Source organism: Phyllopteryx taeniolatus, chromosome 10, assembly GCF_024500385.1.
Source record: "Phyllopteryx taeniolatus isolate TA_2022b chromosome 10, UOR_Ptae_1.2, whole genome shotgun sequence".
Lineage (NCBI taxonomy): Eukaryota > Metazoa > Chordata > Actinopteri > Syngnathiformes > Syngnathidae > Phyllopteryx > Phyllopteryx taeniolatus.
This window is the reverse complement of record NC_084511.1, coordinates 27,977,345-27,994,346: the sequence shown is the minus strand read 5'-3', so window position 1 is coordinate 27,994,346 and position 17,002 is coordinate 27,977,345. Positions and strand designations below refer to the sequence as shown.

Genomic DNA, 17,002 nt, shown 5'->3' with positions numbered 1-17,002 from the left:
CATCAACTTCCATGATTCTTCCTAAAATCGGTACCACATTTTCAAATCGTCAAATGTACTAAATAATAACATTGAGATGATGCAAGCATTTTTATTTTTTTTTGTTATACCAAAGCCCTTTTTACAGTAACATGGGCAACAGTTGAACAAACAATTATCCTCGACTTGGCTATCCGTCCATTTGATGTACGTGTATGTATGTGTACGACTACGACAAGGCGATGCGACATCCACAACGCAGTATATGTTTTCACAGTCATAACGGCCCTCCGAGGGAGACCGTAACGACAAAAAAAACAACCCAGTTCGACACCCCCGGAGGGAGTTTGCACGCGCGTGTCAATATTCCAGCCGGAGGCTGCAGTTAATGAGAGAACGCAGCACACGTTGCAAGAAAGGAGAAAGAGGATTCCGAGGCGGTGGCCCCGAAGACCGGACGGTATCGTAATCTCAGGATTGGATTTGCGTGCGGGTTTACGCGCACATGTGATCATTTCAAAGCAACCCTGGTACTAATCCACCCGCGGACTGCGTGATACGACAGACTGCAGACAGACACTTCCTCAGGTAACATTTGCGTTTTTATGTGTGATACACTTCACCGGATGTCACGAGGGTTCTTATGATTTAGGGCTTTGGGTTTAGTCATAAACATATTTGCTGCTAATATCAAATAATGCACATTATTATGGTAGTTCTGGTTATAGTTGGATTTCCCTTGCCACACTGTATATATATATAATTTGGGATTATTTGAATTGTTAGGGGTTTGCGGACTCTCAAATGTGGATGTTTCTACACCGCAAAGCAGATCCTCTTAATTTGGTTATTGCGGATGTCCACTTTGCTCCGCAGTCATGGTGGACGCCGCCACCGCCGAGCAGTTCCTGGACGCCAACCCGCAGTTCGCCAAGCAGTACTACGACATCAACTTCCGGCCCAAGGTGGTGCGCGACCTGCTGGACGACGGCCGCGCCACGGCGGTGGACGTGAGCCGCTACCACCGGCTCACCGCGGTGGAGGAGAGCGAGATCCTCTTCGACCTGGTGCGAGACATCCAGGACAACCTCCAAATGGAGAAGTCGCTCTTCAACCTCATGCGCCACCTCAGCTTCATGATGAGGGCCGACCGCATGAGCCTCTTCATGTACCGACAGAGGAACGGCGTCGCCGAACTGGCCACCAGGTCGAGCCGCCGACGTTGTCGCTTTTGATCCAACCCCACATTCTATCGCTTTGCATTCAAACGCAGCAAAAACTTCTGCCGAGGCCCCAAAAAAGTCCCGTCGGTGGTAGCAAAAACACACACGAGCTTATATTTCCACCACAGCTCCATCTGCTGCTCCATCGGACCTAGTGACCCCGATGCAAGCGGACTGCGACGGACGGACAAAAGTGAAAGGAAATTCCCTCAACCAGACTTTTGTCCAGATCTGTAACAAAATGTGACGCTCCCTTTTGTTTTCGCTCAATACTCCTAACTAAGGAACCGTCCGTAATGTTAACTCCGCTGGATCAGGTGTGTCGCTGGCACCTGTGGCCCCAATGCTAGCGGACTGTAACATCTGAACGTGACAGCGATGCCTCTTTGACTCACTAACTCCGCTAACTCGCTCGTTCGCTAACTCAGTCACTCACAAACTTTACAAACTCGCGAACTAATCATTCTCGAAATAGCTCACAAACTCTCACTCGCTAATTCACTCAGACCTAACTCACCCTAACCCTCACTCAATAGAGAAGTCGCAAACTTTCCAAATCAGCCAATCACTCCCTCATTGTCTGGCTAACTTACTCACTCGCTAACTGCGATGTAACGCTTGAAAAAGGGAAAAGGACTGCTCAACCTGAGCCGAACCTTTATCTGGACCTGCGGCCAAATTGGAAAGCTTTTTTTTTTTTTTTTGTTGTCGTCATGTCCTTTTCAAGTTGCTCCTAATTCAAGTACAGTCGGGAAACGGCACCCGCTCCCATAAGAATGCCAATTCCAATTATTCTGGCGGTCCGGACACAGCGTCGTCACTTGTGCCCCGCAGGTTGTTCAACGTGCATCGAGATTCCGCGTTCGACGACTGCCTGGTGCAGCCCGACAGCGAAATCGTGTACCCGCTGGATTTGGGCATCGTGGGCCACGTGGCCTCCGTCAAGAAGATGGTCAACGTGCCCGACGTCGCTCAGGTAATAACTCGACGCACCTCCAAACTGACCATCAAGACCATTTCCGGAATTTGGGGCTTGGCTGTCTGTTTTCATACAATTACCCAAAGCAACTATTTGAGTCTGTTGGTGTTATTCATTCTCAATCGGATTGTTTTCAAAACCGTAGGTATTATGCTTGAGTTGAATATTTGGACCTTGGAGCACCACAGCACAAACGTATATGATATGATATGAACGGATAGGAAATCTTTGCCGTAGTTCTTTCTTGTCAACTCTACCTAATTGTGCACACGTTCAAGAAGACGGTTTAGGGAAGACAGTAGCAATCAAATACATTTCGGAATAATATATGAGGCAAAAAAAAATGCCGTTTTATCAGAATTTGGAATCATTCAAGTAATCATTGAAATCAGCGATTTTCAAAGTGTGGTACTCGTACCACGAGTGCTATGCGGGCTCCCTCTAGTGGTATACGAAAGAATCACCGTACAAGTTCAGTTGTATTGAACTTTTGAGTACAATACGTTTGCAATTCATTTTTAAAATGATTCAGCTGCAATTTTTATTGAACCTTTATGTGCAATACGTTTTAATTCAAACATTCTTCAATTACTACCACTGATTTCAATCATTTAAATAATAACAGATATATTTTTTAAAAAGACTGGATTTTGAAAAAGGTTTTATAAATAATAAATGATATGTAAAATCTTATCACCTCATGAGACACCTCGACGCTTCTCTGATATGCATTACCAAAAAAAAAACCACTTATTACACACATTCATTGCACACTTCTTACACAGTCATTGGAGTCAATATGAGAATTGAATCCCATATTTCTAATGGTTATTTAGCTTTTGAACGATTTTGATGACTCAAACACAGCAGTGCTCCCGAAGTGTGTTGCACCCTCCTAATAATCTTCTTCTCCGCTGTTAGTTAGCAGTTGGCCATTGAGTTTTGCGGCTGTGCACCAAAATAGCCACCGGAGGGCGCCGCTTGAATTCCTCTGGCGCCGAGAAGTGTTTGGTCACTTCCATCCCCACGTGAAGCAATAAAACACACGATTGAGTAAAAGTGGGGCAATTCCAGCTGGCGTTTCCCCGTAATTGGCCCGCTTTGCGAGCGTCTATTCCCCATTGAAGATGGAGATGATTTCACTGGGATTGTGTTCTTCCACTCCCGTGCTTTCCCTTCTTCTTCTTCTTATCGTGTCTCTCGATGTCGGCAGTCCCAGATGAAGCCGGTTAATCTGTGGCGAATTAGAGCGATCCCAGATTACAGCCAGAGGTCACACAGGCCAGCAGCAGCAGCAGCCATTTTAGGAGCTTTTTCTTGGTCCCGCGGCAACCCAAAAGCAAGCCGTCTACGATTTATTGGGTTAGAATTGGATTTATCATGGATAACTACAAATGATGATCGTTTTGTCAACTAAATTCATTGACAATTTCCAACTATGAATTCCGATACAATTTCCAATGGCCTCTATCTTAAATAGTCAAATGGAGCGCACGAGTGTAAATCCTGAGGCGCATCGGGGCCGATGTCAGGACGACGGGGCACCGTTGGAGTTTAATCGTCTAACAGCCGTTCCTCCGTGGCCTCCCGCTCGACGGGAGCGAACGGGAGCGAGGCTGTGCGGGATGCCTTGAGTCTCCTTGACCGGCTCCTTGAAATCTTTGCATCTTCCTCCCCCCCTGTGGCATTCCAGAATCCTCACTTCAGCAACTTTGTGGACGAGCTGACCGAGTACACCACCAGGAACGCGCTGGCCGTGCCCATCATGAACGGCAAGGACACGGTGGCCGTCATGATGGCCGTCAACAAGATGGCCGACGCGCCGCACTTCACCGCCGAGGATGAAGAGGTAGACGTGTAGATGGTATACAAAATACGCAGCGGTAGCTCGCTCGATCCGAGCGAGGCGACGCACGGGACGCCTTTTTCCGACATACGATCCGGCGTAAGACGCTAATCGATAAATGTGAATACTTTCCCGATGGACTATTGATTCGCGGCAAAACAATGGGAACATTTTGGAATTGTCCTTCTTTATAGCTTGTTAAGCCGCAAATCTGTCGGAGTGACTCAAACAAGTTTAACAGCGATTGCAAATCAACATGAAGTCAAACTCCGAATGTCTTCCATCCGCACTTGAAGTCAGGGATATTTCCGACACAAAGGGTGCCCTAACGCAATCTGGCAATACTCACAGGCATAGCTTGTTGTTCTTCACGAGTTTGAACCTTCTGGGAAATTGTTCCGTAGTAGGGCAAGCGTCCGATTGATTTGGGATACAATATTTGGGGGCAAATGTTGATTTGGAAGGGTATCTGATGCTCCTAACGTATCGTATTGATTCGGAATACGCTCTTGCTCTTCTTACTGTGAGAAACACCTGCCGTGCTGATTTTCCAAGTGGGCTCCAAGGTGGCAGCCTAGGTTCTATCAGATACTGCTCCTCCTGATTTATTATTGTTCCATATTTAAGCAAGAATCCTCTGGATTTTGAATATCGGGTGGCACTTGGAACGGCGCGGCCTGTCCGGTGTCTAAGAAGGACATTGATTTGAAAGAAAGATCTGCTTCACGGTGGAAGGAGAGCTCCTATCTCTTCCATAAAAGTCTTCTGGAGCTGTTTTGCAATATCTGTCCGGCATCGAAAGAGAAAAAAATGTTGACAATGGAGATCTGTGCAAGAATCCTATTGACTTTGAACATGTGGCGGAGGGAAGGATGTCTGTCCGACACCTAAGAAGATTGATTTGATGATTTGGAAGGATACCTTGCCCGAGATGGGGACAAATAATGATTCGACTCAAAACAGAACCGCTGGTACTGCCCTCAACGGGTTCAAGTCCTATCTCAACGACAGGATGTCCAACGACGGTTGAAATTGTTAACCGTGTCTCAGACCATATAGATGTGACTTGTGGGGTTCCCCAGGGGTCACTCCCGGGACCCCTGTTGTTTAATCTCTACACGCTCCCATTAAACAAATGCAGATCGAGGTGTCATTGACGGCAGGTAAACGTGGCGCTGTGCGTTCACTCTTTCACTGCACTACATTTCCGTATGGATGCAAATATCTCAACTCCAAATTACAATTACATTTCAAACGTTGGAGTTGTGGCGGCACGGTGGCCGACCGGTTAGAGCGTCAGCCTCACGGTTCTGAGGACCCGGGTTCAATCCCCGGCCCCGCCTGTGTGGAGTTTGCGTGTTCTCCCCGTGCCTGCGTGGCTTTTCTCCGGGCACTCCGCTTTCCTCCCACATCCCAAAAACATGCATTAACTGGAGACTCGAAATTGCCCATAGCTGCGAATGGTTGTTTGTTTATGTGTGCCCTGCGATTGGCTGGCAACCAGTTCAGGGTGTACCCGATGATAGCTAGGATAGGCTCCAGCTCTCCCGCGACCCTTGTGAGGAGAAGCGGCTCAGAAGATGGATGGATGGATGGATGGATGTTGCAGTTGTTATAAATGTGTCAATGGCAACAATTCATACCAAATGGGCAGACCCTTTCCGGCATCACAGATCCATTTCCTGTTCTATAGTAATCATCACATTTTGACTCCAAACTTTGGAGCCGTATATTTGTTGTTTGATATTATGACTTACTGCCACACAAAGCTGCTTTGCCAATGGAAAAAAAAGGAATATTGATATTCCCGCAGATCCTCAACAAGTACCTGAACTTCGCCAACCTGGTGCTGAGGGTTTTCCACCTGAGCTACCTGCACAACTGCGAAACCAGGAGAGGGCAGGTGGGTGTTTTTTCCACTTTCAGTGATGGTTTTGCGGACTGCTGCAACTCAGGGGGAGGCTTTGTGACTCCGAGCGCTCACTGCAGTCAAAGAAAAAAGCAATTGCACAAACTTACAGCACTGATTGATGCGACTCAAGAGTCCGAACAAAGTTGGGGGGGGGGGGGGGGGAAGTGATCCTTTTGCCTTTGAGGGATTATTATTGTTCTTTGTCACAGCAAGAGTGCTATAGATTTTCTGATGTTGTCTGATTCAAGGGGATGGAAGGAAGTTGATGTCAAAAGTTTGGGATGTGAAGGAGGGAGCGTCTCCACTCTCACGCTGCATTGCCGCCATATTACACATTTATTACTCCTGTTACGCGCCTTACACATTAAGCATTTATTGCACGCTTATTACATATTTATTTCACAATTATTCCACACATATTCAAACCTTTATTGCACACCTATTACACTCCATTACACATTTAGTGCACGCATATTACATATTTATCTCACAATTATCCACACATATTCCACACCTATTACAATCTATTACAAATTAACATTAAACTTCAAACGTATTACATCTATTACACTAACTCATCCATTTATTGCACACCTGTTACACTATTACATATACTTACACATGTATTACTAGTTACTACAACGTTATTACACAATACAATTTGTTACACACGAATTGTACATTTGTTTACTCTACACTTATTGCACATGTATTCATTACGCGTTACGCGTCAGTGAATGAGAGCGTAGAGTTGGCTAGCTGTTAAATGGCTAGCCCGCTCGCCAGTCGGCATGTTCAGTGACTTGCCGTGAGTCGCCATCTTCGGCAGCTCATGTATGAATGTGCTTATTATGTTTATGTTGAATTAGTCCCTGACCGTGACATTTTGTTCTAGCTAGCAATATCACACTTCTGTTCCACCTTTGACGTAGTGTACGAGAATGCTTTGTGTGCAGGTGCTGCTGTGGTCAGCCAGCAAGGTGTTTGAGGAGCTGACAGACATCGAGAGGCAGTTTCACAAGGCCTTGTACACAGTGCGAGCCTTCCTCAACTGCGACCGCTACTCTGTGGGCCTGCTGGACATGACCAAAACCAAAGTGACTAGCATCCACCACGCTGACGCTAGCGACAAAGGCTTCCACGAACGCACTTGAACTCCATTTTGCTCTTTGGTGTGCAGGAGTTCTTTGACCTTTGGCCCGTCCTGATGGGAGAAGTCCCTCCGTACGACGGACCTAAAACACCCGACGGCCGGGTGGGTGAAAACAACGATCGGTCCGGTCCTTCGAAGCGCACTCAACCGTCATCCTTGTCTTGTCTTTTCCAGGAAGTCATCTTCTACAAAATTATCGACTATATACTACACGGCAAAGAGGACATCAAAGTCATCCCGTCAGTCACAAATACAAATCGGTCCCGTTGTTGAGTTATGATTATTACATGAAATGCTGTTGTCGTTGACGTGCAGGAATCCTCCAGCAGACCACTGGGCTCTGGTCAGCGGCTTGCCAACGTATGTGGCAGAAAATGGACTGGTCAGAATCTATCAATCTTTTCCTCCAATATTTGACCTCTGATCACCTTTAATTATGAAATACATTACAAGGCAAGATCGCGAAGATAACAACATCAAAAGGGCATCTCTGTTACATAACCCCTTTGACACCCACATTATATCGGTATTACTCATTTATGACACCCTGAATTTTGCGTACTACACACACATATGACACATTTATAACCCTTATTACATCTTCATCTGCACAACTATACGTGTATGACATGCTTACCACCTAGTTATTATACTGCACATTTAGTTAACCCCTGTTCTACATTTATTACACACTTGTTACGTGTTTGTTACATATTAGGCAGTTAATGCACGTTTAACATATGTATTACACATCTATAACACACTCACGACAGGCTTATTACACACAACACACATTTATACAACCATGTATTTATTTCACCCTTCTCACTGATGACCTAGTCAATACAGAGTTACTAAACATGTATCATGTACTTATTGCACATGTATTACACACGTATTACCTTTCTGTTACATAATTGCTTATTACACAGTTCTCACATGTTTACACACGTAGATTGATCACACATTCGTGAGACATTACACCTTATTTGCACACTGCACATTTATGACAGAACACAGTCGTCATTGATTGAGGCAATCGTAGATCTACGTTGCACATTAAATGTTACACACTAGAAATTTAGGACATATCACACAATTTCTGAAATGCTGATTGACACAATGACCTATGCTTTTACCCATTGCCCATTCATTAGACAATAATAACGCACTGATTACACATTTATTATACACTTAATTACACATTACATTGTAAGTTCTGCAAATTGAAATTGTATCTCTGCCTTTTCCTCCTCCCACTTGAGGATAAGCGGTAAAGAAAAGGGAGGGATGGATAAGTTCTTCCGTGTTTCCGACAGATTTGCAACATAATGAACGCAGCTGAGGATGAATTCTTCAACTTCCAGGTGAGAGGCTTGTTTCCATTGGAACGCCGTTAGCTCCACCCGCAGGCGCCACTTCTCCATCGGGGCTCCCTTGCAACAAAAAGGCGTTCCGTTGCGGGCGGGTATACGTAATGTTGCGGCACCGACGCGATGTCGTGCGTATGTGTGGTCCTGAAGGGACCTACATCATCTCCTCAAGCGACTTTCCAGCAGGATGCGCAGCTCCTCTCGTCTCTCCTCCCACTTTGCCGCTTCCCCCTCACGACCAAATTCATCATTTTTCCCTCCTTCGTTTCGGGGACGCGCTCGCTCTCCGACATAAGGGGAGCTTTTTCGGCCAAATTCCTTTATTGCGCATGCAATTACATGAGTATCACTTCTTTTCCAAAACGAAATTTGCCCCGGAGGAAATTCCGGGAATAATTGGCTCTCGAGTCACGCTGCTGTCATCGTACGATTCTCGATTCTCGATTCTCGATTCTAAATCTAAATAACTGATTCCTGTTTTTCTGTGGCATTCAAGGCGTATTTGTCCCAAATGTGGATTATTGACATTTATGACACACCTACGACACCCGTATTACCCATTCCCAACACATGATTACATACTGTCGCATTAGTTTGTGTGTCGATTTATGACACGTTTTTAAATGTTTGCACATTTATTACACACATTTCTTATGCATGTATTACACACTTATGACTTGTATTAAATACTATAGACTTCTTTCGTACAAGATCTCAATCTATTATATCCTTTTGACATGCTTATTACACGCTTATTAGTGTTCTTTGACGTGCGTGTGCCTCCCGTTGCACAGAAAGAACCTCTGGACAACTCGGGCTGGACGGTCCGCAATGTTTTGTCCGTGCCCGTCGTCAACAAGAAAGAGGAGATTGTGGGCGTGGCCACCTTCTACAACAGGAAGGACGGGAAACCCTTTGATGAAATGGATGAAACGCTGATGGAGGTGGAGTATTGTTTGACTCACAGGTTTGGAAAATAGCGGGCCGTGCGCGTGCCTTATCGATTAGCCCGCAGGCTCTTCTGTGTCCGCCTCGAGCGCAACAATGCGGGCGTCCCTGTTTTCAAGCAAACACACAAATTCATCATGTGCTGTTCGTTTGCGAAAGGAGCGGAAAGTCTTCAAGTTCTGCAGTCCGCTGTTCGGTAAATAGATTGATAGATTTTTTTCTTGTCAGTGTTTTGCCTGTTGCCATGTCTTTTTTTTATTTCTAGACTCAAACAAATAAATAAAAAGAAGTTACATCATTTTTTGTTAGCACTCTACCAGTTTCAATATTTTTGCATCGATATCAATTTGGATCATTTCATATTTGCCTAATAATTATTTCAAAAGAAAAGGAAGTTGAATTATCTTACTTTGCATTTGCATTTCTTTTTTTACTTCTAGTGTTCTATTTATTTTCATTAGCACAAATAAACACGAATACATTTCATCTTTGCTCTACCAGTAGCCACTTTATTAAAAAACAAAAAAAAGCATTTGCTTCCAGTTATAACTTATCAATTCATTGATTTGACTTTGAATTGAATTGAATTGTATTTGATTTGGAATGACAAATCCAAATAAGTGCCTTTTTCTTTCCGTCAGTGCGACTTATTAGTTTGTTTGACATTCGATTTTTTAAAATGATTTATTCATAATAATAATAATAATAGGCCTTTTTTTTCTAGTAGAACAAAAATCTAGTCCAGTAACTATGACGAAAGTTTCGGTTTCTTTTCGTAAGCGCTCCACGAGTTGGCGCGCGTGTCGGCAGGCGGGTGACGTGGTCCCTCCCCGTTGCAGTCGCTGACCCAGTTCCTGGGCTGGTCGGTGCTCAACCCGGACACGTACGACAAGATGAACAAGCTCGAGAACCGCAAGGACATCTTCCAGGACATGGCGCTGTACCACGTCAAATGTCGTAAGGACGAGATCCAGAACGTCCTGGTCAGTGAAAGCCCGCGGCATCGCATACGCTCGTGCGGCATCGTCGTCAAAGCGCCGTCGCGCTTGTGTCATAATTGTTCAAGCGCGACAAAAACGATCCACGTATGACTTGGCGCCGCTGCCGAGCGATGCTGTTCCCCTCCCGTCCCGGAGGTGGCGGAAGCGCGCGGTACAAAACGGATGCCAACTCTCACACTTTTGATGTACTGCTTGAGCCATTTGAGGGTCGTTTTGGCAATTAGCAGGAGTCTTTCGAAGAGCAACTTATGAAATATTGACCCACAAAAAAAGTTGAAGTTGAAGAAGCCATGCCCAAAATACAGGAAGTTTGCCATTTTGGTTGCCGGAGGGCATTCGCGCCACGAAAGCGGCTTCAAAAATCCAGTTCCACTTATCGACGGGAAATGTGCTATTCTGATGGATCGTGATCAGACCCGCGGAAAAGGTCTCAATGGGCCAATTTAGGCTCATCCGGAATATTCCAAAACGAACTTGTCTCAGCAAATGTCACTGAGCGACATGAAACGCGGTCGTCACGGTGGGGCGGCTGTGGTTAGCACGTCTGCCTCACGCTGCCCCGGGGACCGGGGTTCAAATCCCGCTTTCCTCCCGCATCCCAAAGACATGCACGCTAGGTTGATTGAAGACTGAATCGACCGTAGGCGCGGATGTGATCATAGGTGAAAAAGCCGTGCTCGAACAGACGGGCGGGAATTGGAGCGGCCGTTTTGTTCTTCGAAGACGACCTTGTCAGATCGCGAAAACGTTTCACATTCACATGAGAAAACTTCCGTCATCGTCGTGGGGCAATTATTTGAAGATTCGATACCGGACAGAGGGCTGAAGCTAAATTGCGGACGTTGCGCGAGGGCGGCGCTGCACGCAACAGCTGCGATAGCTACGATGCTACGATGCTACGACACGATTCGCGATCGGCGCTTTCTCTGCTTCGTCAGAACACGCGCGAGCGATGGGGGAAGGAACCGGACGAGTGCGAAGAGGAGGAGCTGGAGGAGATCCTGGTAAACCACAACCCGCTACCAGCGGTTTTCCCGGCACGATTTATTGAGCGATAACGTTTTTTTTTTTGCCCGTCTCCAGTCGGAAGTCCTCCCCGACGCCAAGAAAGCGGAGATCCTGGAGTTTCACTTCTGCGACTTTGAGCACAGCGAGTTGGACCTGGTCAAGTGCGGCATCAGGATGTACTACGAACTCAAAGTGGTGGACAAGTTCCACATCCCCAGAGAGGTGAGCGTCTCTTTCGTTGCCTCGCGCTCACTTTGCCGAGTACCGGCCGTCCGTCTGCCGCCTTTCACTCCGCCACGCGTGCGAAGCCACACGCAAACACGATATGAAGCGCATACGTCGGTTGGTCTCGAGGGCGCAGCGAAGTCCGACCGGACGGAGCCACTTTCATAGAAGGAGTTTGCTTCAGTTTGAAGTTCGCCAGGAACAACATTGAAACCGCATCAAGTCGCGTATTGAAAATCAAAGTCAAAGTCGCAGTGTTTTTGTTCAGAAAATGTCACCAAAAAGTGAATTTGCTGCGTCTCCCCGTGAAAGCCGGAGAACCGATTTTATTTGGAAAGACTTAGCGAGCTCTCATTGGCTGCCACGCAGGAAGTGAATGAATGATGAAGCATTGCTGAGTGTCCTCCTGGAAATAAACTCGCTGCAAAGCTATTTTTGACCCTGATGTGGACAAACGGAGGACTCATGGGTGTGTGTGTGTGTGTGTGTGTGTGCGCGCGCGCAGGTGTTGGTGAGATTCATGTACTCACTCAGCAAAGGCTACAGGAAGATCACCTATCACAACTGGAGACACGGATTCAACGTTGGCCAGACCATGTTCACGCTGCTCATGGTCTCACACGCACACACACACACACACACACGTCTGTCAAAAAAAAAAAGTCTGGAGAAGCCAAGTCTGCCATTTTGCTTTTCTAGGCCATTTCTAGGGTGTGATAGATACAAAGGTGAACTTGGCCAGTCTGCCTCGGCATGTCTAGTCTCGAGAAAGTACGTCTGGGAACCACGAGCAACAAGTCTGCCATTTTGGTTCGAATCGGTCATTTTAGAGCCATTTGGCCATCGGAGAGCGTTGGAAAAGCCGACGTGACGTTTGGTAGGCTTGCCTATCATGAGTAGACCCGCGAAAAAGTCTCAAGAAGCTATGTCTGCGAAGAAACAGGTCGTCTGCCATTTTAGTGCAAAGCGGCCATTTTAGAGCCGTTCTGGAAAAAATTCAGCCCCCCGAAGCTAGTTGTGCTTAGTCACGTGAAATTTGGTAGGCGTGTCTAGAACGAGTAGACGTACGAAAAAGTCTCAAGGAGCCATGCCCGAGAACACACAGGAATCCTCCCATCGAGCGTTTGAGGGTCAATTGGGCCACTTTCAGTGAATCGCCCCCAAAAGCAAAATCCCGCTCCGGATTTTGTCCCATTGCAACCGAATCGGAAGCTCGTCTACTACACCGACGGGTGAGATCAGAAATGTGTGTGTCCAGACGGGCGACCTGAAGCGCTACTACACCGACCTGGAGCGCATGGCCATGGTGACCGCCGGATTCTGCCACGACATCGACCACCGGGGAACGAACAACCTCTATCAGATGAAGTGAGCGCAACATTGGCTCCGTTTTGGTGACAAGCGCAATTCGTTGTCGTGATCTGCAGGAAAAGGAGCCAAAAGATCATCGGGGATTGAGCGGCATTGAAGCTCCCGGCGTTGATGTGTGCGCGTGTGTTTCCGTGTGTCCAGGTCTGGAAATCCGCTGGCGAAGCTTCACGGCTCGTCCATCTTGGAGAGGCACCACCTGGAGTTTGGCAAGACTTTGCTGAGAGACGAGGTGTGTCGCGGGTGTGCGCGACTTCAACTCTCAAGCATTTCGAATCTTCAAAAAAAAAAAAAAAAAAAAAAAACATTTGAAATACAAAAATGTATTTCTTCATTTTAAATGAATCACTTTATTAATTGATTCAGTTTGAAATGAAAAGACTTCATTATTATGCAAATCATTTGAAAAACAAAATGATTTCACTGGAAATCATCCATTTGGACTTATTTATGTATTTTCGCCATAAAAACACACACAAAATATTCTGTTTGTTTAGAAATACAAAACATCAATTCAAATTTCAAACTTGACTTACTCCAAACTTCTGTTAAATACAAATTTGTATTGGATTTAAAATAAAACACTTTTATTACATTCAAATTGGAAACAATACATTTCATTTCAAGCAAAACTTCATTTTGGACACAAATCAATTGAAAAAAAAAAAAAACCTAATGAAAACATTGAATGAGTTTTCTAATGCATTTAATGATACAAACAAGTCATTTGTTTCAGAACTTTTTCATTCATTCAATTTAATTTTGTATAAACACATTTCAAATGTCTTGGAATTAAAAACTCATTTTTAAATGGTTCAAACTTGAAACTTAATGTATTGAATTTGAAAGAAAAAAATGGAATTTTAAAAACAAACATTCAAATATTTTTGAAATGTAAAACTAATGCTTGAAAACCTTTCATCTCAAATTGCAAAGAAACGTAACTTCAAAATGCCCCAATTTTGTTTTTTTTTGGGGGGGGGGGGGGTCCTTAAATAACCCAAATTACAATAGAAGGTGATAAGAAGTGTGCAGCCTAATCCCCCCGCCTTCCATGTTTCAGTCTTTGAACATCTACCAGAATCTGAACCGCCGCCAGCACGACATCGTCATCCACCTGATGGACATCGCCATCATCGCCACCGACCTGGCGCTCTACTTCAAGTCAGTACCGCCCGTCCGGCCGGATTCTCGCCGATCCCGTGACGCATCGCGGCCGTCCTCCCGTGCAGGAAGAGGACCATGTTCCAGAAGATTGTGGACCAGTCCAAGACGTACGACAGCTGGAACGACTGGACCAAGTACATGATGCTGGAGACAACACGCAAGGAGATTGTCATGTAAGTGCGCACGCGCACGCACGCGCACGCGCACGCGCAGGCAAATTGTCAATCGTGTCGTGTGTCAACCTCGCAGGGCCATGATGATGACGGCCTGCGACCTGTCGGCCATCGCGAAGCCCTGGGAGATCCAGAGCAAGGTCGGCGTTAAGTGCGCACACAACGTGTATCGCGTTCATTTGCTGGATAAGAGCCACGATGGACATGATTGCAACAAAAATAAAAAAGAAGAAAAGAAGTTATAAAGAAAACATATTTTTCTTTTTTTGTTTAAGGAAAAAAACAACGTTGGGTCGATTTTTACGAAGACAAATACTGGACTGAGTATTTTACAATTGACTGAGTCACTGACGGTGTCGTGGTCCACTCGCCTGACTTGAAAATAGACGGATGCGCAATTGACTGCGACATTTCTTTCTTGGAAAAAATGCTGGTGCTTTGCTTTGCTTTTTTTTTGGACTGGAATGAATGAATGAATTGCATTGCCAATTACTTTCGTGGTGAAATATCTTTTGAGATGAGAAGCGTTTCGAGGTAAGAGCGCGCACGGTCACGGAGCCAATTCAACTCGTATCTCAAGGCGCAGCAATTTGATGGATTACGGTTGTATTTTGGATTTGATTGCATTCAACATATTTATGAGAGAAAAAAACCTTTTTCAACAAAAAAGACATTCTTTTAGGAGATTAAAGTTACATTTCTTTGAGAAAAAGTTGGCATTTGATTGGATTTTAAAATGGTATTTTGGGAGGAATTCAAAAAAAAGCATTTTTCGGGAAGAAAAACATTGGGAAATTATACAGATCAAAGTGGTACTTCTGTATCGTTTTTGGAAATAGTTTTTGTTTTGGGAGGGGAGAAGGACATTTGCCCCCCCCCCCCCCCCCAAAAAAAAAAAGGAGTATAGGTGGCAAGAGTTTGCGTAAATGAACTTGACTTTTTTGTGACTTGCGCATGCGGGAGAACATAACCCTCAATGTTTATTTTCCTACCTTGCCGCAGGTGGCGCTGTCTGTAGCTGCTGAGTTTTGGGAGCAAGGAGACCTGGAGAGGACCGTCCTGGAGCAACAGCCCATCGTAAGCCTTCGCGAGACGTCGAGTCTCCGACGAGCAATACGCAGCGGATCGCGCGTTTGCGATGGAAGAATGGGAACGGCAGCTCTGCATTGTTTGTTTCGTCTCCTTTTCAGCCCATGATGGACAGAAACAAAGCAGAAGAGCTTCCCAAGCTTCAGTGCGGCTTCATCGACTTTGTCTGCTCCTTTGTTTACAAGGTCATTTCAACTAAAACACACATCGATCACAAAAAGTAGTCGTCCCTCTTTGTTGTTGAGGGATGTAGTCATAACCTCACGAGAACGAAATGGTTTGACTTTCGTGAAAAGTCCCATTTTGAACTTGGGTCGAACGTTGTCGTGCGCAGGAGTTCAGCCGCTTCCACGAGGAGATCACGCCCATGCTGGAGCGGCTCCTCGACAACCGCAAGGAGTGGAACGCCCTCAAGGAGGCGCACGACGCCAAGATGGCCGCCGTCGAGGCGGCCAAGAAGGCCAAGGAGGAGGCGGCCGGCGCGGCGGCCGCGGCCAGACAAGGTCGTCGCCGACGCCAAAGGAGCGAAAAGTCCCTTTCTACGACAACTAATGCGTTGTTTTGTTTTCTTTCTCCCCGCAGCGAGTGCGGCCCAGTCCAAGACTTGCACCCTCAGCTAGAACGCCGCTTCGCAGACCTTTTACGCCAAGTACAATCTCCAAAAACACGTTTTAGTCCTCGCAAGTATATCGATCATTATCGTAAGATGCTACAACGGCTATATACAGTTTGAACGTTGACACTGCACTTAAATAGAGGCAAATACAAAATTAAAAATGCGACCGTATAATCGTATAATCGTAAGGATGAAATTGAATAGGGTTGTTTACATACAAATACAAATTGTAAACGACCTAAATAAATATTGAAGGACAAACATTTCTGAAAGATGAAATCCTGACTTCAAAGTTAAGTACAACTAAAGTGTACTCAGTGTAACAAATGCACTGTACTGGGTTTGGAAAAACAATTGGATTTCTACACAATTTGAACATTGAATTCAGTGATTCTTTCACATACCACTAGAGGGAGCCCACGTGGTTCACTGAGCTCGAAGAAAGTATACATACATATTGAAAGTATGTGCAAGTATGTCATCGCTTGGAAAAACATTGGAAATGTTGCTGTTTTCATACACAAACAAGTTTGTTTGTCTTCGCATTGTGTTGCTGATTAAAGTTAGAGGGACTATTCCAATTTGATGACGTTAAAGTTGTATTTTTTTCAGGGGGAAAAGTGATCATGTGGGATTAAAGGCGAAAAACATTTTTTCAGATTCAAGATTCAAGTTGGAGTTGAGTGGAAGAAGACTAATTATGAATTTGAAATTGTATTTATTCCAGAAAATGAAACATCATAATTCGACAGTTTTTCCAAAGACAAAAATTGAGAAAAAATTCACAATTTGACAGGAAAAAAAATCATATTATGAGACTAAAATATGAATCAATCATACTAAGGCAGTTGTAGTTTTTCTCACTTTAAAAAAAATAAAGACATGTTTGTCTTTTGCAATTACAAATACTATGACATGAATAGTCGTAGTCTTTATTTTCAA

General features: G+C 45.1%; 1 protein-coding gene across 3 annotated transcripts; it reads left to right on the top strand.

Annotated features, from left to right (window-relative positions):
* Nucleotides 1-398: 398 nt before the first annotated feature.
* On the top strand, nucleotides 399-16,641 carry pde6a (phosphodiesterase 6A, cGMP-specific, rod, alpha). Of its 3 annotated transcripts, XM_061786614.1 has the most exons (25): nucleotides 406-567; nucleotides 856-1,186; nucleotides 2,037-2,178; nucleotides 3,875-4,030; nucleotides 5,841-5,930; nucleotides 6,896-7,036; nucleotides 7,120-7,194; nucleotides 7,267-7,331; nucleotides 7,408-7,474; nucleotides 8,412-8,459; nucleotides 9,260-9,409; nucleotides 9,481-9,609; nucleotides 10,253-10,396; nucleotides 11,353-11,418; nucleotides 11,498-11,644; nucleotides 12,153-12,260; nucleotides 12,906-13,015; nucleotides 13,160-13,247; nucleotides 14,079-14,179; nucleotides 14,248-14,355; nucleotides 14,432-14,495; nucleotides 15,358-15,432; nucleotides 15,546-15,629; nucleotides 15,779-15,947; nucleotides 16,027-16,641. In XM_061786614.1, exons 2-25 carry the CDS (start codon nucleotides 858-860, stop codon nucleotides 16,062-16,064), a joined length of 2,694 nt encoding a protein of 897 aa, XP_061642598.1. In that variant the 5' UTR covers nucleotides 406-567; nucleotides 856-857; the 3' UTR covers nucleotides 16,065-16,641. The 3 variants fall into 3 exon arrangements, with proteins under 3 accessions (XP_061642599.1, XP_061642598.1, XP_061642600.1); XM_061786615.1 differs by lacking the exon at nucleotides 12,153-12,260 and having other exon boundaries at nucleotides 399-567; XM_061786616.1 differs by lacking the exon at nucleotides 9,481-9,609 and having other exon boundaries at nucleotides 409-567.
* Nucleotides 16,642-17,002: the final 361 nt, after the last annotated feature.